This window comes from Eptatretus burgeri, chromosome 14 (genome assembly GCF_056783735.1).
Source record: "Eptatretus burgeri isolate ZD-2024b chromosome 14, Ebu_testis_v1, whole genome shotgun sequence".
Taxonomy (NCBI): Eukaryota; Metazoa; Chordata; class Myxini; order Myxiniformes; family Myxinidae; genus Eptatretus; species Eptatretus burgeri.
Window position 1 is genome coordinate 31,982,282 of NC_140974.1, and position 22,597 is coordinate 32,004,878.

Here is a 22,597-nt window from a genome sequence, read left to right on the forward strand (position 1 = left end):
TGTACGATACCTTACCAGGTCAGGCATAAACTTGGCAGACGGACAATTTGCGATTTCTTCGACCAGATGCGACGGCAGGTGTTGTTCAGAGTAAAGATTCCTCCGGGGCCACAATGGCTATTCTGCTTGCAGCCAGAGATCACGTGGTCGCTACTGTTTGCATTTTGGACATTCTGATGTGTACTTAGTTTGGTTGTAATGTCCAGATCAGGCCCAATAAACATCCACAGTTTCCATTTTACCTTAATCTTGAATCTGGCTGTGTACCGAGACTTTACTTACCGGACGAGCACTTCAAATCCGTGGATGCAATTTACCTGCAGCGAGATGTATTCAAAACTGACGTCGTGGATCTTCTCCATGAAGTTGTGGTGCTGTCACCACATATCTCAAACCACAATTAATCCAGAAAAAAAATCAGGAATAGTTGAGACGAATGCATTATACATTTATTGAAACATAAAAGTAAAATGCAACCAAAAAAGACCAACTTTACACTTGTGGTTTATGTCTTCAATGGCAAAGGTAGCACAATGCAGACTTTAATTATACCGAGACACCTGTTGGTCAGCAAACCAATCTTTGCCAATAGCGGAAGAGCAGTCCAAGTTGGGCTTCCTAAATCTTTAGAAAACCATTGTGTTGTCATTTATCCTCTGTAGTTGCATTATCTTCCCATAGCCACCTCTCCCGACATCATAATCTGTGCGGTACTCGTCACGAACCTACAAAAAAAAGGAGGTTACCGATGTCTTAGCTGGTTTCTAAAAAGGGTCTTCACATCATGCATGTAATAAATGGGGAAGGGAGTGAGATTGTTTTTATTACTATTATTTATTTTACACAAATATGAAGTTATGTCCATCAATACTGGACATATCAGCCTTGCTTGCAACTTGAACCTCACAAATTGGAAGACAGCTGCACTTACAATACAGGATGTGTACATGCTTTGTTTAACAAGACACACCGAACAAACAAACATCTTATCCAAGATGCAAACCTGTCCACCGGTCTTTCCCCTTCCAAATTGACGGCCCTCCTTGAATCCCGTGTCCCAATCAGTGCGAATGATTCGGTCGTCGAGACGCGTTCCGTTTATGAATCGCATAGCATGCTCAGTATCTGCACGTGTGTAATATCTGGTCGTGTAGTCAAGGGCTCAAAAGAACCAGGAAGTGCGATGAATCGCAGTACATAGGTAAGAGATGGTCAGAGACAGCACAAGCAGCCATGGTGTCAAAAAAGTTTTTCCAATCCCTGCAGTAAACCAAAGCATTGGACTTGACAAATACATCATTCAAAAGTTCAGCACAGTACATGCTTGGCTACTTCCTGCTAACCACACCATATTATTCCAACATGGTAATAGGAACGGTTCAACATGATACGTGAACCTGTGAGTTCACATGAGAGTATTGCAATCATCTATGGAGTCAGCACGGACACACACGGACACACACACACACACACACACACACACACACACACACACACACACACACACACACACACACACACACACACACACACACACACACACACACACACACACCTCAAGAGGATCGATTACTAAAAGGAGAAGCGTCCATCACACATTATTCTAAAGGGTTTTTGCTGTCATGGAATAATAAAAATGGCACCGTTAGAAAGCTAATCGATTTACTTGGAACAAAAATTCGTCCGTTTGATCATCAAAAGCCCATGTTTCCGGGATGGAAGAAGCAGGACTTGGAGCTTTAATGTAGCGGTTCCACAGGTATGACAGCAAGAACACTTTAGAATAAAGTGTGACACGCGGAAGGAGCACACAAACAACCACCACGTGTTCTAAAAGATCGCTTTTTCATGAACAGGTCAGACTTCACCATATTTTACATCCTCAGTGATACAGATAGACATGCAATACGTTTATGAAGTACAGTACAACATGCTGTCTTTTGATTAAACCTGTCAGCGGAGCAAAGAGTAGGCACAGCTAATATTAACCATCCTGAAATACGCAATTTGGTGTCTGTCTGTGATATGTTTGATTGTTACTTATCAAATCTTAACCAAACTCACCAGGGGGACGAAGAGGATGGGGTGTCACACAACAGAGATTCTGATTCTTGTGTATGGCAGCTTGGCTGATAGGTAGCTTTCATTTTGTTGGTGCGCGGCTATGCCACTGATGCTATGCCCCGATACCAGTACACTGGTACTCATTTCGCTGACCTCGGAAGGATGACAGGCTGAGTCAACCCCACCTGGCATTACTTTGGCAGCCAATAGTGCTCAAACTCAGGATCCTAAGATCCCAAGCCAGACACTAAGCCAACAGCAGGCTTACAGCAACATAGGTTAAAAACGACTTAATTTACCTCTCGCCTCGAAAGGAGTTTTCCGCCTTGGATGAACTCTGTATTAAGGTGTATAAATAGTTTATCGTGGAGCGCATCTACAAGAAGTAAAAATTATTATAACCACAAACTATCCAGTCAATTCTGTCTCATGTATGATTACATTTTTAAACAGTCGCTCGTGTTGTTTAACACGAAACTGATAGGAATTTGGAGGAAACCCGACGTCCTCGAGGCTATGTTTGATTTTTTTTTCTATCAAAATTATTTTAAACCACAAATTAATGAGTCAATTCTGTGTGATGATAATGACATAATAATTTGAACATGGAGGCAGACAGGATGGCGAAGAGGTACGCACACTCACCTCCAAGTTATCGAGACGATGTCTGAATCACGACCCAGCTATAAACTGTCATCCCGGTGTTTCACAGGCAGGGCGATTCATCAATATGCATGCGCCGTCCCTCCGGTGGACGTTAAATGAGGGTCCCATCTACTGCCAGTAGTTGGTGGACGTTAAAGACTCAATGGTGTCCTTAGTGAAGAGGAGGTGAGCCATCGCCGGCACCCTGAACAAATTACAAATTCCTGCCTGAACCTTGATCGAACATCGGGTCTGGCCAGCCAATTTGTGAAAGACCTGGGTCCGCATGGTACGCACATGCACATGACCCCCACCCCTCCAGGTGCCTGAGGAAGCAGGTGTTTCTACTTACATTAAAGATAGACCTTCAAAAGATGTTCAGCAGTTTGCTTTTGTAAAAGGATAATGATGGTGACGTTCTACGAGTAATCCTCAATGGCAATTAGATTTTACAAATCAAAATGTCTTCAAACATACTTGAGCTAATTAAAATAAATAAAATTTTGGTAACCATATTGGACCCAATCAGGCCTTGCATGTTAACAAAGCCAAAAAGCACAACAGAAGAGTGTTGGAACACAAAACGGAGGAACTCGGCAAGAGGAGGATACTCGACGAAGCAAAATCCACACGGAGTCTTCTTCACTTTATCTAACCCCATCACGGTCTTCTTTATGTCTCCACATTTGGAGAAGAGTTCATTGATCTGTTCTTCGGTCGTGTAGAAAGAGAGATTACCCACGTATAGTGTAGAGCTGCCCAGGAGAAGATGTTCTTGGTCGCAACGGCTGCCCTACACACACACACACACACACACACACACACACACACACACACACACACACACACACACACACACACACACACACACACACACACACACACACACACACACACACACACACACACACACACACACACTTTGTCTCCTTGCTGCGTACAAATTACACATCGACCATGTTCTCAAAGCACAAAAATTCAGTTATTTAAACTCTAAAATACATTGTGCTCCACATTTTCTGTGTCAGAGTGGCGACCCCTCCAGGAGTGTGCCTCCTAGCCAAGGAAAAACTGCTTCGACAGCCCGATGTGGCTGAAGATGTGAAATGAGTGGTTCTTATTCTTCTTCTTAAACATTTCCCAATCCATATTCACATAATAAGCAGACTACCCCCTCCCCATGTTGTTCGTCTATTAAAATGGAATTGTAACAATGTCGAGGACACAAAGCAAAATGTGAGAAAATCGATTTGATATGAAAAGGTATCTCCCCATCTTCCCACTCTTGTTCAACACAAAATAAGTTTAAATTACAATGCACCCCCATCACACATCAACCCCATCCTGACTATCTTTTCTACCCCCATTAACCCACACCTCAACTTGGGGGAGGGGTTGCTGTGTTCCCACCCCTCTAACTGGGTGGAGAGGTGAGGGGGATACTGTGTTCTCTGCTTCCCTAATTCCCCGATGCCAGTTTGTTGCCTTTTCATCTCCGCTACACAAGGTGGACAAAGATCATGTTTTCACCGACCCAAGGTGGACCAAGATCATGTTTTCACCACCACAAGGTGGACAAAATCATGTTTTCACCAACACAAGGTGGACCTCGATCATGTTTTCACCGAACCAAGGTGGACCTCGATCATGTTTTTTAATCATGTCGGTTTGTCTGCGAGCATGATATCTCAAAATGTTATGGACAGATTCAGATGAAACTTGGTGGAGAGGTTGTGTGGTTAAGGACGAATCGATTCGATTTCAGTGAAGATCAGGATGGATACTAGAATTGTTAAAGTGATTATTCACTATTGATTGATACACTGGGCCAAAAACGATATGCAGCACGACGTCTCAAAAAGTTGTAGACGAGTTACGACAGAGCTAGGTGGATGAGTTGGTCAGGTGGACGAGAACAATCCGATTCGATTTCGGTCGAGGTCCGGATTCAGATCCGACCCATCAGTGGGATACAAAATTTAACTGTTCATGCTGGCGGAGGTATGCACTCTAAACAGAGTGCTGTTTTAGTTTCCCTTTGGATCATAACTCTTGCATGAACCTCCATGTTGTATTAACAAAAGCTCACTGTACTTCGTGCTGGTAGTTTCTGGGATGTGAGCAATCATTCATGACTCTTCATATGAGAAAAGGTTGCCCTGGTTGTGTGTTATCAAATGGAGAATTCTGCGGGGGGGGGGGGCAGGAAGGGCTCGATTCATATCGCCATGCCCCTGGACGGAATAAACAGGTAAAGGATTCGTTCATAATGATCCAAAATTACAGAGTTAAGAGTTTAAAATTCACTTTCTTTGAAAAACTTTCAAGCTTCTTCCACCATGTTAACCCTGACATAAAAGTTCGTGGAAGGATACAGATTAACCTCCGCCATCGAAGATGGACGGAGGTTACTGTTTTCACCCCTGTCTGTTTGTTAACCTCCGCCATCGAAGATCGGAGGTTACTGTTTTCACCCCTTTCTGTTTGTTTGTTTGTGAACAGTATTACGGAAAAACTCCTCGATGGATTTCGACGAAACTTGGTGGGGGGATTAGGTATGGTCCAAGGATCATGCCATTAGATTTTGGACTTGGTCCAAAGTCCAATACGGCCGCTATGGCGGGCATTTTGAAAAAATATTTGATTTTTTTTTTTTTTTTTGCATTTCTACATGTTTTAAGAGATTTTAAGAGTTTTAAGAGACGCCCCCCCAAAAAAAATTTTTGCAACTTTTTTTTCAAAAAAGTTTCGATTTTTTTTTTATTTTTTTTTGCATTTCTACATGTTATAAGTGATTTCCAACAAAAAACATGCCAAAACTAGAGGGGGAGCACCCGGGAGAGTGCAAAACCTCCGCCGCCAATACTGCTGGGTCACTCCAAGTGAACCTTATATCTTATTCATTAAATATGATGTCAACAGTGCTGAGAGTTATAGTTCTTTTCTCCAACATTTTTTTTTTTGGGGGAGGGGGGTTGGAAATCACTTAAAACATGTAAAAATGCAAAAAAAAAAAAAAAAAAAAAAAAAAAAAAAAAAAAAAAAAAAATCGGAATTTTGTTGAAAAAAAAGTTGCAAAAATTTTTTTTCTCTAACAATTTTTTTTGGGGGGGGTTGTAAATCACTTAAAACATGTAGAAATGCAAAAAAAAAATTTTCTCTAAATTTTTTTGGGGGGAGTGGAAATCACTTAAAACATGTAGAAATGCAAAAAAAAAAATTCTCTATTTTTGGGGGGGGGGTTAATTTTTTTTGGGGGGGGTTGGAAATCACTTAAAACATGTCTTCTTCTTCTTCTTCTTTCGGCTGCTCTCGTTAGGGGGTCGCCACAGCGGATCAACCGTATGATCCGCATAGTGATTTGGCACATGTTTTACGCCGGATGCCCTTCCTGACGCAACCCTGGTCGCCTCTTACGACACAGGGATATGGTACACCTATTTTAACCGGGGTATACACCGGCCCAGTATACTGGTACTCATTTCGCCGACCTCGGAAGGATGACAGGCTGAGTCAACCCCCTGGTGTATTAATTCAGTGGCTCAACGGGGCTTGAACTCAGAACCTTTTGGATCCCAAGCCGCTGTCCTAACCACTGCGCCAACACCAGGCTTATCACTTAAAACATGTAGATATGCAAAAAAAAAATTCTCTAAATTTTTTTTTTTGGGGGGGGGGGTAAATTATTTGGGGGAGGGTTGGAAATCGCTTAAAACGTAGAAATGCAAAAAAAAAAAAATTGGGGGGGGGGGAAATTTGGGGGGGGTTGGAAATCACTTAAAACATGTAGAAATGCAAAAAAAAAAATTTTTTTCTCTAACAATTTATTTTCGGGGGGGGGGTCCAAATCCAAAATTTAATGGCATGATCCTTGGACCATACCTAACCTACCCCCCCCCCCACCAAGTTTCGTCGAAATTCAGAGGAGTTTTTCCGTAATACTGTTCACAAACAAACAAACATAAAGGGGTGAAAACAGTAACCTCCATCCATCTTCGAAGATGGCGGAGGTTAATTATAATTGCAACTGATTTTGGAACTTTAGGTGGATATGCCCATGTAAAATCAATTTCTGTCTCAAGGAATCTAGTTATGATGAATGAATTGAGTATGTAAAAGTTAAAAGTAAAAGGGAAAGTTGCAAACTATAACTCTGTGAGTACTGTTGATGTCAAATTGAATGAATATGATATCAGGTTCACTTGAGTGACCTTGCAGTCTTGGCGGCGGAGGTTTTGCACTCGACAGAGTGCTCCCCCTCTAGTTTGTTTGTTTGTTTGTGAACAGTATTACGGAAAAAACTCCTGGACGGATTTCGACGAAACTTGGTGGGGGGATTAGGTATGGTCCAAGGATCATGCCATTAGATTTTGGACTTGGACCAAAGTCCAATATGGCCGCTATGGCGGCCAATTTGAAAAAAAAATTGAATTTTTGTATTTCTACATGTTTTAAGTGATTTCCAACCAAAAATATAAATTAATTTGTTGGAGAAAAAAAAACAAAAATTTTGCAACTTTTTTTCAAAAAAAATTTCATTTGAAAAATATTGGAATTTTTTTTTTGCATTTCTACATGTTTTAAGTGATTTCCAACCTCCCCCCCCCCACCCCAAAAAAAAATTTGTTAGAGAAAAAAATAAATTTTGCAACTTTTTTTTTCAAAAAAATTTCGATTTTTTTGGGGCATTTCTACATGCGCGTCGATCTCGTTTAGTTTACTCAATCGTGGTTCAGTTGAGTGATCCGTTTTGACCTACAATGAATAGGATATCAGGTTCACTTAAGTGACCAAGCAGTATTGGCGGCGGAGGTTTTGCACTCTACCAAGTGCTCCCCCTCTAGTTAATCAATGTTCCAAAAGGTGACGGTGGCACAGACGTCACTTGAACATTTTTAATTGGGAAACCAGACTCGACTGGTTGTCATGAGTCTAGGAGGTCCGGGGTTCGAATCCCGACCGAGTCACACCAAAGACTGTATAAATGGGACGTGCTGCTTCAAGGATCACAAGGAAATTATGCACACGAGGCCATTCGGCCCATCATGCTTGTGCCACACCAATACCACATCTATCTATAATTCCAGCTGTGGTGCGTGTGTGTGTCCGCTGTTTCTTGATAACCACTGGTCCGATCTAATTGAAACTTGCCATGTATATTGCTGGGGACCTGAGTATGTGACTTTTCAAGGTTTGATATTAATCGGACAAGTGTTTCCCAAGTTATGGCCATTTATTTACCAAACAATGACAGCACACGGTGCTTTGACGTCACAATTATTCTTCTTCGTTTGATATGACGTCACAATTGACGCTGGGGACCTGAGTATGTGCCTTTTCAAGGTACGGGAACGCACGTACGGGCATGCACTGGCTTTAATAAGTCCATCAATACCTCCTTCCTTTTGGATGTTGGTTGCATCATCGGTTTGGAACGAGGATATTACACTGGTACTCATTTCGCCGACCTCGGAAGGATGACAGGCTGAGTCAACCCCCTGGTGTTAATTCATCGGTTAACGGGGCTTGAACTCAGGACCCTCGGATCCTGAACCACCACCTTAACCGCTGAACCACCACCCTAACCGCTGAGCCACCACCAGGCTGATTACTAACTTCCTTGCCCATCCCGAACTGCTTCCTTGCTTGATGCTTCGCATTTAATTAAAAAAGGACAGAGAACACACAAACAATCGGTTGGTAATAAAAGCGCAGGCTTTGAGAGGCCTAATGGCCTCCTGCGTCGAAGTGCCGTGTCCGGGTCTGGTACAAACTAGGCCAAGGTGGAGGGAGGGACACCGCAACTCCGAGCACAACGAGCCTGTAAACCAACAAAGCCGACGGTTTCACCTTAAAGTGCTGGTCTCTGTACTGCGTGAGATCCACGGTCGAGTCCGAATGCAGGGCACGAAGAATCGTATTCATAGCGCCAAGAAACTCCCGAGAAGCAAGGAAACAAACGACGCCACCGGGAACCACCGGGAACCGCCAAAGCAAACACCGTCAACCTATCGGCCGATTCGAGCGCGCAGATTCGTGAGGAAAAAGAACGTTGGTTACTCGAATTAAAGTTGATGTAACCATTTGATGATGATTCGTGTCAATGAAATACCAATGAGTATATTTACAAAATTAAAAAATAAACATCTTTTCCACAAGATCACCAGCCAAGCCACAAATATCCGTGTCGGTGAAATCTGAACAATAAATTATTTAATTTTTCCACATCCATATATTTGTTCTTTTTTTTTCTTTATGCAAATCCAAAATTTAGTAATTTTTTTTAAACATTACGTATATTTTAAAAACTATATTTCGTTCAATTAATGATGAAAAAGCTGTCCAGCAACTTGACCCAGTTCTATAATATTAAAAAAAAACATTATTTAACATTACGCGAACTATGTTGACATGGCCACCATACATTTAACCGGTTTCACCGCTTAAAATAAGAATGCAAAATGTGTTGTACGGCTTGTGTTTCATTTCATTTTGTTGAAATATGTTAATGTTCAGCGCCTAGCCATGAGCTCTCCCTGGAATAACTTTTTCAAATAATTTACACTTCTATAAAATAAATCCTTCTCAAAAGATGTATTTTCTTGGCCTGACAAAAAGCATGGTCATGGTGATGGTAATGGTCATGGTCATGGTCATGGTGATGGTCATGGTCATGGTCATGGTCATGGTCATGGTCATGGTCATGGTCATGGTGATGGTCATGGTAATGGTCATGGTCATGGTGATGGTGATGGTGATGGTGATGGTGATGGTGATGGTGATGGTGATGGTGATGGTGATGGTGATGGTCATGGTCATCCGGGATAAGAGGTTCTTCTTTCGTATGCATCAAAAGGCTGTTCATGGGGCAGATTTCGGTAAAATATTCGATGAATTGTGCAATTTGTGGTAAAAGCATCAAACTTGGTACACATGTCCTACTCTCCAAACTGATCATGGTCAGGGGGCCACTGCATCAGCACCACCTATTGGGAGTGGGCCAGGGCAACCTGACTGGCATGTAGTCACGGCAGGCAGCCAAGCACATCATAACGACAACCCATGGCCTAAACATCCTCCATCACAAAGCACCTACAGAACATGCAGGTGATTTTCAATTTGATGACTGGTGTCCTGATCAAATGAACCAAGGCACTCAATTCAAGTCCTGGCACATCACTCTACGATTGAAGATTCTCTTCCTCACCTTTGTAAAGTCAATCAGAGAGAGAAACTTCCACTGAAATGTTGAAACTTTGGAAAAAAGTAAATAACCCATTGGTGTGTGCTTCGCCTTGGACCACACAAACTGTGCACGCTGGCTGCCCGAACCTGTGCGTGACACGGTCACTCTAGCCCGTAACACCCTTCCATCGCAGAAGTATTCCCGAAAGGACAGTTTGTGGTGCACAAGATGGTGTGACCATTTTCAGCTGTCACTGTTGACCAGGCACATGAGCAAAATAATGCTCTCATCAAGGATGATGGTCTCGCTGAAACCCCACGAGCACTACATGGTACGTGGACCCAAAACAGCAAGAGTTTCACAAGAAAGTTAAAGCACCACGGACAAAAAATGCAAGACAAACTTACCGAAACACTGTGATGTATCAGTAGTTTATGATAATGCATACTTTGGTGCATTGGGGAGTGTGGTTAAGGGGAGTCAGGTGACCCGCCCATGTGTCCCATACTGTGTTGTGCCTGGCTCAGGATAAAACCTGTTGTTCCCACTTCAGAGCCTTCGTCCCTGTCTATTGAGTACATTATAAACACCATGGTATATCATCATCCAATAGCCAAACACAATTCATCAAAGAAGTGAAAGCACTTGTCACTGTTTTGGAGGAAATGTGAAACCTCTTTGTGGATGAAGGTGAAGATGTTTTGGAACTTCGCCCCAAATATTTTGCTAGTCGTGAGTCGGAATCGGAGCAGTGAGGAGCGTCAAAAGACATGGAAAAAAGCAGTGCGAGACATTTGTGTGTGAACGGATCCGGGGATCACTGACAAAACCAAATCAACGATGGCAACAACAAGCGGAAACAAGTTGCCACTGTTCTCCCACACATTGGGTTCAGGAGTTCCCACAGATGGAAAAGAAAGTATCGTCTCTCAAGAACGACCGTCCACTCTTCTCTTGGCTATATATTGCCCGTCAAACAAGAGATGGGAATCACGATGACCTCATTAAACATGTATGACCTGAACAGAAGCCAAATGTAAACTTGTGGCATGCTCAGAAAGCCTCATCACACCGATGCCAGACATGCTGGATACCGATGCCATCATCATTGATGGTGCTGTCAAAATGAATATGTTGAGCTCCCGGCAAGCACAAACTTTTGGAGTATATGCTGCGACTATATTCCAATCATTTATTGCATGCCAACTTCAGAATGTTGCAAAGATTGACCACAGCAAAATCATGCTGTGCATTGTAGACACAGATGTCATCTTCTTCATTGAACTAGTTGCCACAGAATTGTTGGTTGCCTTCAGTACCGGCAACAACTTCTGGTATATTCCAGCCCACATCATTACATTTCATCTTGGCAACGAAATAAGTAGGGCCCTTCTCATGTCCCATAGCTTCACTGGTTATGATGTAATCTCTGCATTTCACGGCAAGGGAAAGTACACTGCTTGGGAGACATTGTCTAACTACCAAGAAGTCACCTCGACATTCCTTTACCTGTCAAATACACCGGCGGTGTTAACGATGAGACGATGTCCCTAACTGAGCACCATGTCATGCTCATGTAGACGCAGCATGGATGGAACAAGTCACGCAGCACTGAAGGAGCTGTTCACCAAGAAGTCCAGACCAATCGATGCTATACTTCCCACACAGGCTGCCCTTCTTCAACATAGGGCAGCCTTCCAATTCGGACAATGTTAGGGTGAGGCATTAGTTGCTTCCTTAACGCCACCAAGCCACGGTGAGTGGGGATGGGTTTCGACCCAGGACAGCTAGAGGCCCTTGTGGCCAACCCGACCTGAGGCTGGAAGGTCATGCCAGGAACTTATGAAATGTTGATGTACAGTGGCCTGCAAAAGTATTCACCCCTCTTCCCCCTCCAAAGGTTTCACATTGTGATGCTGGCTGAGCTTATTTCATGATGCTTTCAAATCAAACTTAGTATATACTGTAGAGTCTTCACAAACTGCTCCATTGTGATAAAGCTAAAAAATGCAGATAAAATGTGAATTAGTGAGATTAACAGAGAAAATCAGATGATTCTCAGTTGCATAAATATTCAAACTCTTTCCCTAATTAACCCTAAATCACGACAGGAGCTAATTATTTGTTTGAAAGGTTACAACATAAGTGTAATACGTTTCTCCTGCATGTAATCAGTGGTTTAACTTAAAAAATAAGCTCCCCCACTTATTTAAGAATTGTTAAGGTGCAACTCACTTGGTCAAACAACGAAGACCAAGGAGCTTTCCAAAGTAGTCAGACATAAAGTGGTGGAGAAGCACCATTCAGGAGAGGGTTATAGGAAGATTTCAAAGTCATTCATTATCCCTTTGAGTCGGTGAAATTTATGATTAAGACGTGGAAGACATATCATACCACCCAGACAACTCAGATCAGGTCGCCTATCGAAACTCAGCAGCCAGACACGACCCAACAATGTCACTGTAAATCCAACAATGACTTTAAAAATTGTGCAAGGTTCTACATCTGAGATGGGGGTCAGTGTTCATCAATCAACAATATCCCATTCCCTTCACAAAGCTGGCCTCTATGGACAGGTGGCAAGAAAGAAGCCATTCCTGAAAAGGATGCATCAAAAAGCTCGTAATGGGTTTGAGAAAAAACCATCTTCACTGCAGTCTTGTGGAGAAAAGTTTTGTGATCAGACGAGACAAAAATTGAACTTTTTCGTCTAAATTCAAAGCGTTACATCTGCCGTATGCCGAACACTGCACATCACCCAATCAACAGCATCCCTACTGTCAAACATGGTGGTGGTAGCATCATGTTATGGCATTGTTTTTCATCAGCAGTGACTGGCAAGCTTGTCAGGGTAGAAGAGAGAATGGACAGTAGAAAGTACAGGAGAATCCTTGAAGAAAACCTGCTTGAGTCAGCCATGAATCTGAAACTGGGGAGGAGATTCACATTTCAACAGGACAATGGTCCGAAGCACAAAGCTAACGCCACATTGGAGTTGCTGAATAAGTAGAAAATAAATGTTCTTGAGTGGCCCAGTCAAAGTCCTGACTTGAACCCAATTGAACATTCAAGGTAAGACTTGAAGATTGTAATCCATCGACGATCCCCATCAAACTTGGTAGAACTCGAGCAATTTTCACGAGAAAAATGGACAAATATTTCACTATCTTACTGTACAAAGCTGGGAGAGACCTACCCAAAGACCCTTGGCAGTGGTTGCTGTAAAATGTGATCCACCAAGTACTAACCAAAGGGGCTGTATACTATTGCAACCAGTGAATTTTGATTTGTAAATGTTTTTTGCAGGTATTCCTGACATGTAACCTCCTTCAACTATCACAGTTCACTTTGATCTCTTCCCTTATGAATAAACAAGTTAATTTGGAAAAATTTCTTCTCCTGAATCTGTAATTCATCTAAACGTGGCATTATTGGTCGGGGTGAATACTTTTGCAGGGCACTGCAATAAGGGTTGCTAAAAGAACTGTAAATGTTTCAAGGCAGCGCTAATCAGGTCTATTGATCTCTGCACACGTGGTCGTGGATATGCAAGGGACTACATTTTAAATCATGATACGAGAGCAATGTTAAAAACTTTGATGTTTATTGCATTGACATCACTGTATTTTTGCTGCCACTGCCATGTCACATCATTGTTTCAATGTGCCATAGCTTCTTGTATCTTTAAAACAATAGCTGGGGTATGTGATGTGCTTAATCCTGACTATAATTCCCAGACCGGTGTTTGTGTGTTTGTTTGTGTGTTTGATTGTAAGTTTGGCAAAAAAAAAAATTTTGGCAAGTATGTCGATCAGTCCCGTATGTTTGTTTGTCTATCCGCTGACCGATAATCGACTACAGGTCACAATTTTAATCCGATCTTCACGAACCTTCACCAAATGGTAGAGTTGGTGGTCCGACAGAATCCTATTTATTATTGAGGTCAAAAGGTCAAAAGGTCTTCATAGGCCATTGATCAACAACTTTTTCAAATTATTTAAATTTTCAATTTTCATCCGATTGACTTGAAATCTGAAGAGCATTTGCAAATCAGGTCACCGAAATCAACCAACTATTATATTTGAGGTCAATTTAGGTCAAAAGGTCATTATAGGCCAAAAGGTCAACATGGGCCAAATTTCTAAAATTGTCAATTTTCATCCAATTAACTTAAAATTTGAAGAGCATTTGCAGATCAGCTTACTGAATTCAAGCACCAATTATTTTTGAATTCAACATGGGTCAAATGGTCAACATAGGTCAGGTCAGGTATGGGAGCATGCGCCAGAGCAGCGTGATGCTGCGTCCACTTTCCGCCGATACTCCAGGGGCCTGCGTCTGGCCATCCCCCAGGCAGATGCCAGGCCCATCCCCATCTCCGTGAGATGCCGATCAACATGCTGCAACCACGAGGCACGTGGTCGGCCCATTGGCCTCCTCCACTCACGAGACTCCCTCGCTGAGAGAATCTGGTGAGCAGGATCAGCGTCAGGAAAACGAGCCACATGTCCATACAGCCGCAGCTGACGCTCACGGACGATGCAGGTAACAAATCTCATTTGAGTCTCTCTCAGCAACCGCTCGTTGGAGACAAAGTCCGACCAGCAATAGCCAAGGATTCTCCAAAGACACCTGGTACCAAAGGAATTTAGTCTCCATCTCACATCCTTGGTTAGAGTCCAAGTCTCACATCCATAGAGCAAGACTGGAAGCACCAAGGACCTGAAGACTCGGACTTTCGTCCTCCCGCACAGGTACCGGCAGCGCCACACCCCATGATCCAGTGAATCCATGTCTCCCCAGGCACGACCCAGACGTCTATTGACCTCTGGCTCACAGGCAGCAGAGACATGAATATCACTGCCAAGGTAAGTGAATCTCTCCACGACCTCAACATCCTCACCACAAACAGGCACAGACACGACAGCAACATCCAAGATGTCATTGAAAGCCTGGATCTTAGTTTTGACCCAGGAAATCCATAATCCCAGTGGATCCAACTCCTCATTCGGCACTTCGAGGGGCCCCAAAAGGATATCGAAAGTCTCCGCAAAGATGACTGCATCATCTGCGAAATCAAGGTCAGAGCTCTTGACATTCCCAAACGATGCACCGCAGCTTGATCTCTCCGACATCCTCCCGAGAATCCAGTCCAGACAAGTGCTGAAAAGTGTGGGGGCCAGTACACACCCCAAATGAACTCCAGGAACAACTGGAAATAAGTCAGAGATGGTACCACCACACTTCACAGCACTCTCAGTACCAGAGTAGAGTTCAGACATCAGATCGATCAGTTTTGGTGGCACCACACGAAGACCAAGAATCCTCCAGAGGACATCCCGATTCACTGAATCGAACGCTTTACAGAGATCAACATAGGCTGCAAGCAGCCCCTGCCGAAACTCTCGTCTGCGTTCGGTGAGGACACGAAGGGCAAGGATACGGTCAATCGTTGACCTCTTTGGTGTAAAGCTTGACTGCTCTGGACGCTGGTGCTTAAGCAGATGGTGGCGAACCCTATCAATAATTATCCGAGCAAAGACCTTGCCTGGCACTGAGAGCAGCATCACCCCTCGGTAGTTGTTGCAGTCTTGGCGATCACCCTTCCATTTCCAGAGAGGGACAACAAGATCCCTCTTCCAGTCAGTTGGGATGATGCCTGTGTTCCATGCAGAGCACAAAACTGCATGCAACGACACTAGTGCAGCATTTCCACCAGCCTTGAGAAGTTCAGCATGGATGCCACAGATCCCTGGAGCTTTACCGCATATCAACCAGTTCATCGCAGCCTGTGTTTTCACAAGCGAAGGTGGACCACAGATGATTGGAGGGTCAGCAACAGTTATTGTAACACCCATGATGTCCAACTCGACAGCTGGGGGATCAGCCCGGTACAACCGCTCAAAGTAACCGGCCCAGCGGGCCTTCACTTCAGACTCCTCTGTCAAGAGCCGACCACCCTCTTCTCTAACTGCAGTGCTCGAGGGATGGGCTTGGATGAACGCAATGTGCGAATTCCCCTGTAAGCGGGACGAGAATCACTTGACCACAGGTGATGCTCTACCCCTTCACAGATTCCTCGCACATAGGCTTCCTTGTCCATCCTCAGTGCACGTACAGTTTTACGCCTCAACTCCCTGAACAGCTCAGCTCTGCCATTCAGCCTGGCACTGCGACTCTGGTCAATGGTATCCAGTGTCCCTTGAGAGATAAAATCTTCTTTGCCCTGCTGTGAGCTCCAAGACATCCACCGGCAACATCAAGGACGGTGGACTTGAAGGCACTTCACAGCTCCTCAGGACCTCCCAAAGCACCCAGACCCCCCAAATCTCCACTCAGCTTGTTTGCAAATTCCTCAGATACACTCTCATCCTTGAGCTTGCCAACATCCAGCCTAGGCTGGGATGGTACCATTCTCCTGGATTTAAGGTGCAAGTTAAGAGTTGCGACAACAAGCCTGTGGTCAGTATTGAGGAACTGAGCAGTCCGGTAGACCCTGCAGTTCTGGATCATCCTCCAACGACCGTCAATGAGGACATGGTCAAGCTCCTTTGCCACACCGCCAGCGTTGGAATACCAAGTCCAGTGATGAGCTTGTGGGCGCTGAAACCATGAACCAGCCACCCTAAGTCCATGACTTCTTGCAAAGTCAAGGAACTTAGTGCTATTCTGGTTCATAGTTCTAGACCCATGGGGACCAACACACACCTCATAACCGTCCCTATCAGTTCCAGTCGATGCATTGAAATCCCCCAAGACTAAAAGTGTATCTCGTCTGGGGCACTGATCAACCACAGACTCGAGTGTGGCGTAGAATGCATCCTTCACGGTGAGATCACTCGCCTCAGTCGGAGCATAAACAGAGACCAGGGAAATGACACCTAAGGAGTGACAAATCCTTAATCTCATAATACGCTCGCTGACCGGTGTTACCTCAATTATCATTGGGGTCAGCTTATTGGACACAGCTACAGCAACTCCTTGGGTATGGTAACCATCAGAGCGACCAGACCAATAGTAGGTGTAACCACCCACTATTATCTCGCCGCAATCCGGTCTCCTTACCTCAGAGAGAGAGCTGTAATCCCGATGTCCAAACGCTTGAGCTCAGATGATAACAGAGACAGGTGATCATCCTCTCTTAGGGATAGGACATTCCAGGCACCCACCCGAAGGGACCGCCTCAGGTTAACCCAAGGAGACCGCCGTCTGGTGGACGACCCCTCAGCACCACTCCGACACACTCTCCCACAATCTGACCCAGGGATGTTACCCCGTGGTTTCCCTCCTTTCATCAAAGATTGGGGGTCCCGAAGGCTTTGACCCAATCCAGTCATCCGGTGAGCTGCCCTGCGAAGGGAAGCTGCACAGGAGGTACTCCCACGGAGTGGGTTTTCAGATTTCTTTGCGTTTTTGTGTTTTGCGGAATGAAGGGTTTTACGGAGGCCGGAGTGCAAATCCTGTCCGCTATATTATGTATAGAATAGAAACATATATATTTTTTACATGTATTTATAATACTGGTACGTGCCCATACGTTCGTGGTCATACGTGCAAAAAAAAAATTGTTACGTCGATTGTGACGTCATAGCACCATGTCCTGTCATTGGTTTGGTAAATAAATGGCCGTAACTTGGGAATCACTTGTCCGATTAATATCAAACCTTGAAAAGGCACATACTCAGGTCCCCAGCAATATACCTGGCAAGTTTCAATTAGATCGGACCAGGGGTTGTCGAGAAACAGCGGTCAAACACACACACACACACACACACACACGCACACACACACACACACAAACACACACACACACACACACACAAACACACACACACAAACACACACACACACACAAACACACACAAACACACACACACACACACACACAAACACACACACACACACACACACAAACACACACAAACACACACACACACACACAAACACACACACACAAACACACACACACACACACACACACAAACATACACACACACACACACACAAACACACACACACACACAAACACACACACAAACACACACACACACACACACACACACACACACACACACACACACACACACTGCTGGAATTACAAACATTTGAAGAATCTCATGTGTGAAAGTCAGGTTCCCTTGGCCCGCCACCAAGAGGTAGCGCTGCTGGGCACCAGGGGTCGCTGGTGCAGTGGCTCGGTATCTTTAATTGATCAGTTTGTAGAAGAGTATAATATGTGCACCAACTTTGATGCTTTTACCACAATTTGCACAATTATACTGAAATATGCCCAACTATGTGGGGTCGCATCATTGGTCAATTGGTTGGTGTTTGTGTGTCAGTTGGTTGGTGCCTGCGTGTTGATGAGTTGGTGCTCATTGGTTGGTTGGTGTGCTTCGGTTGGTTGTTGTATGCGCGTCCGTCGGTTGGTTTATGCTCTTTTGTTGGTTGGTATGCTACAGTTGGTTGGTGCTCTTTGGTTGGTTTGTGCACATTCGATGATTTGTGCATGCATGTAGGTTGGTTGATGTTCTTTGGTTGGTTCGTACACTTCGGTTGGTTGGTAAGTGAGTGTTGGTTGGTGTGCGCGTGTTGGTTGGTTGGTGCGCTTTGGTTGGTTGGGGAATATGTGCGTGTTCGTTGGTGCACTTCGGTTGGTTGGTGCATGCGTGTTGGTTGGTTGGTGTGCATTGTTTGATTTGTGCATGTGTCAGTTGGTGGGTGCTCTTTGGTTGGTTGGTGCTGATTGGTTGATTGGAGCATACTTGGTGGTTGGTTGGTGCACGGTGGTTGGTTGGTGCGCTTTGGTAGGTGCATGCATGCGTGTTGGTTGGTTGGTGCGCTTCAGTTGGTTGGTACAGGCGTGTGTGTTTAGTTGGTTGGTGCGTGTGTGACGGTTGGTTTGTGCATGCATGTTGGTTATCTCATGTTTTTTTAAACAAAGGAACACATGCTGCCATTCAGTGCAGGGTCAGCCAGGTGTTGGCTCAGTGGTTTGGGTCCTGAGTTCAAGCCCCGTCACCCGCTGAATTAATACACCAGGTGGGGTTGACTCGGCCTGTCATCCTTCTGAGGTCGGCGAAATGAGTACCAGTTCCAGTGTGTGTACTGGTAGAGGGGCACTGCATCAGCGACACAGTCGCGCTTCAAGAAATGATAGCTACCCCGGCAGCGAAGCTGCCATACGACCACCACAGTGCAGGGTGAAAAGCTAGAATTTGTCAAAGTTGTTTTCAAGGGAATTGTTGGATACATATAATCCCGATCTTTTGCACCCCCATTAACCCAACCAAACCCAACCCCCTTCATTTCAAGATTACTGTATTCACTCTCTTCTCCCTTTTCCCCCCTCTTCATGTGCACCTTATTTCCCTCCTTTTTCTGTCAGGTCAGAACACTCATCGGTTCATGTATTGGAACACAAACTTGCAGTCAAGCAGGGCTCTGAATTGGGAAAATTGTATGGAATCTCATCCCAAGTGCACATGTGCAGAGAGGAGTGAGATAATGTTTATTTTTTTTAGTGTCAGCTTGTCTGGTTGTCAAGCAAGCACGAATAACGAATATTACGCATTAAATAAGGTGGTGTAAAAGACGCTGCATCAACGGTGGTAAACTTCTGGAAAAAGTTGTTTTGTTTTCCTTGAGCCTTTAAACCTTTATTTTATTTCGCTTGAATTATACTCTTCAATACTGTGGAACACAAATTGCCTTGCTTACACTTCCAAATCCTCTAGTTTTGTAGTACCGTAGTTGGACAAAATATTACGTCATTTACATAATCTCAACCAATCAAATTTTCCGCTTGAGCTCTGTGTTGTGGAATATCACGATTCAGACAGAATCACAGCTTGTAGGAAATATAGATCGTGCTCAGAAACACAAAGCAAACGACGAAAACACCATTCCCACGTCCTTTTACTCTAGTCTAGACGGTGTGGGGTAAGGTCTTCTCCGAACTCTCCAGTTTTCACGTGTGGTGATGATGGGGGGTGGTTGCTGTATTGCAAAAAGGAACAGAAGGTAGGATGATAGAAGGGATAAAGGGAACTGTGGGGGGACTGGGTAGAGAAATAAATTGAGTGTGGCAGTCGAATGGACTCTGGGAGGGCAGTGTATTGTTACCGATTCGCACCCGCCGGCGTGCTGACGGCCACGTAACTCGAATCGCGGCACGTCGCCCACCGGACGGACAATCCAGTCGTGACCCTCTCGGACTAACGCCGGGAACCAGTCACGGGTGGACCTTTCGGTCTCACCGCGATCGAGCCAATCGGCCCCCGTGTGGGATAGGGTTGCTCGCCAAATTCGACCTACCTAAGTACCCACGCGGAGGGTAGACCGGGCGATCGCACCTCGCCGCAGGTCGACTTCGGACACGGGCCACTTAAGCGACCTGTTCCGTACTATCGGGATAACCGAGCGGTGTTATCGTCGGCCTCGACGGTTCGATTAATTATCGGGCGTATACAGCCCACTACCAACCCTTTACGTGAAGCAAGATGAGGATTCAATGAGAGAAATGACGAAGCGAAGCGGGAAACAGTTCAACATAAAGCACATTTATTCGCGGCACACGGGAAGCACACATATACAATTCCACCAAATGCACACAGAAAAGAAAAACACAATGCAATTTACACAAAAAGCAAATGTAAAAGCGAAGACACAATGCAGAGCTAATACCGACTACCGAGCACACGGCAACACTTATACAATTTTACTTCACAGACAGCGCCGACAACACATACCCAAAACCAAGGAAAAGAATACCCTCAAGGATGAGGCGGGCCTGAGGCCGAGACCGGGTCGGGCCTACCCGTCTGGTGATGAGACGCGGAGCGGCGATGGTGCCTCAACTCCGCGGGGCTCGCGGGCAGTGTCTGGTAGGGGGTGGGAAAGGGCCCCCTTGGTCGCACTATCTCAGCGCGGGGGAAACAGGAGGGGGTTGCTGATGCTCGGGGTATAGAGGATTTTTATTGTCCCGTGACGAGCGTCTCCACCTCGGCCAGGTCGCGCTGTCGGCCTCCCTGGGGTGCAGCTCCCTGCACGACGCGAGCACCCCCTCGTCTGCCCTCGCCGCCTCTCCACAGCTCCGTCCCCTCCGCTCCGACGCCAACGCCAACGCCAACGCCAACGCCAACGCCAACGCCAACGCCAACGCCAACGCACACGCACACGCACACGACGACCAGCTCCTTCTTGCCAACTCCACCGCCCGCGAAGTCTTAACTCTCTGTACTCTTCTCTTTCTCTCCTACTCACTGGACTGATGAACACGGTCGCTTATATAAGCCCCGTGGCTTCGCCTTTGACCCCCTCCCTTCGACCTTTCACCTCGCTCCCCATTGGCCCGAGAAAAAGTGGGCGTGAATGCTTTTTGATCCATAAATTTGCATATATCGATCGCCCTCCAACGCCCTGGAGGCGGGGCCAAATCGCCCCTCGCTCACCGATTGGACGGCAAAAAGTGGGCGTGTGTCGTTTTTGATCCGTTTTTGAAGTGGAAAATCCGTGATTTTGTACACGCTGTTCGGCGCGCGCCCTGCACGAGTCCAACACCGGTACCCACAAGCGGCGCAAGAACGGTGGCGATGCGACGGTTGCGAGGTGTGACGTGAAGGTCGTGGCGGTTGTGGTGAAGCGGCGTTGTGGTTGGTGGTTGATGTTGTGGTTGTGGTGGTAATCATGGCGGTTGGTCCAAAATATTCAAATTTTTTGGTCCAAAATTGGTCCAAAATATTCCAAAATATTCAAATCCAAAAGATTTGAACTCAGCATCCTAACCATTAAGCCAACACCAGGCATTTAGTACCATTGCTGGTGTCTTATACACCACCTTATTTATTTACCATGTCCAAGTACTGCTAAACGCAAGGTTTTCAAAAGTGGCAAAAAGTGATTTGTGTTCTACAGTGTTTGACTATATAATTCAATTTAAATAAAAGAAAGGTTTTATCGGTCGTAGAAAAAAAAAAAACATCCGAAGGTTTGAAACATATCGTGCCTTATACACCACCCTATGTAACACATTGCATTAGTTATTTTAATGCTTGTTTTTTGTGTCCTTTATGACATCCTTAAAAACAGTAAGTTTCATGTTCGGAATGATTTTTCTATTTTGTTTGACTGCCGGTCAGAGAGGCAGGGTTTATATTATCTCACTCCTCTCTGTGCGTGCGTGATCGGGACGAAATCAGAGCCAAAAGTACTGTAAAATGGCAGGTTTGTTTTCCGATTCGTGTTCTAAATATACCGGAACATTCAATTGAAATCAAGTTGTTCCTCGATCATAAATGGACGTTTGTGGACAGACAGACAGACAGAAGTGAACCAATTGTTCAAACCTGCATTTCGGTTCACGTGCGTGGGGTAACAAAAGGATGACTTTATACCGTTAAATGTGTCATACATGGTTCGAGTAAGGCGCTGTAGTGTTAATGAAATCACACAGAATTATCAACACATCCCTTTTTTATTTTGACTACTTCCCCCCCCCCCCTCTTCTCACCTCTGTTCCTTCCTTCTCTCTCCTATTTTCCATTAATGCTCAATTATAATTACATTATTTGTGCTTTTATATCTCTCCTCTTCTATCTCCCTATATTTCTTGCAGCCTGATCGGATGACCTTCAGCCACAACTCACATGGTAGACCTTCTCTTCGAAGAGGTTCTTGGCAAAAATAGTTGAAACTTCAACA

General features: G+C 44.8%; 1 protein-coding gene and 1 long non-coding RNA gene across 2 annotated transcripts; both read right to left on the reverse strand.

Moving 5' to 3' along the window:
• Window positions 1-427: 427 nt before the first annotated feature.
• NCBP2 (nuclear cap binding protein subunit 2) lies at window positions 428-8,799 on the reverse strand. Its single transcript, XM_085854243.1, has 4 exons — window positions 8,560-8,799; window positions 3,321-3,502; window positions 1,004-1,142; window positions 428-725 (listed from the first exon to the last, which is right to left on the reverse strand). The coding sequence occupies exons 1-4, from the start codon at window positions 8,632-8,634 to the stop codon at window positions 627-629; spliced, it is 495 nt and encodes a 164-aa protein (XP_085710369.1). The 5' UTR covers window positions 8,635-8,799; the 3' UTR covers window positions 428-626.
• LOC147012905 (uncharacterized) lies at window positions 3,520-8,553 on the reverse strand. The gene is made up of 2 exons (XR_015051108.1): window positions 8,178-8,553; window positions 3,520-6,200 (listed from the first exon to the last, which is right to left on the reverse strand). It is a non-coding gene; the product is annotated as an uncharacterized LOC147012905 (long non-coding RNA).
• Window positions 8,800-22,597: the final 13,798 nt, after the last annotated feature.

Bases quoted from the DNA above. Each gene is read 5' to 3' on its own strand.
- NCBP2 (XM_085854243.1), bottom strand. From the start codon at position 8,634: ATGAATACGATTCTTCGTGCCCTGCATTCGGACTCGACCGTGGATCTC. The intron at 3,503-8,559 runs GTGAAACCGTCG...GTGTGTGTGTAG, and splicing joins ACAGAGACCAGCACTTTAAG to GGCAGCCGTTGCGACCAAGA. The intron at 726-1,003 runs GTTTGCATCTTG...TTTTTTTTGTAG, and splicing joins GGGGAAAGACCGGTGGACAG to GTTCGTGACGAGTACCGCAC.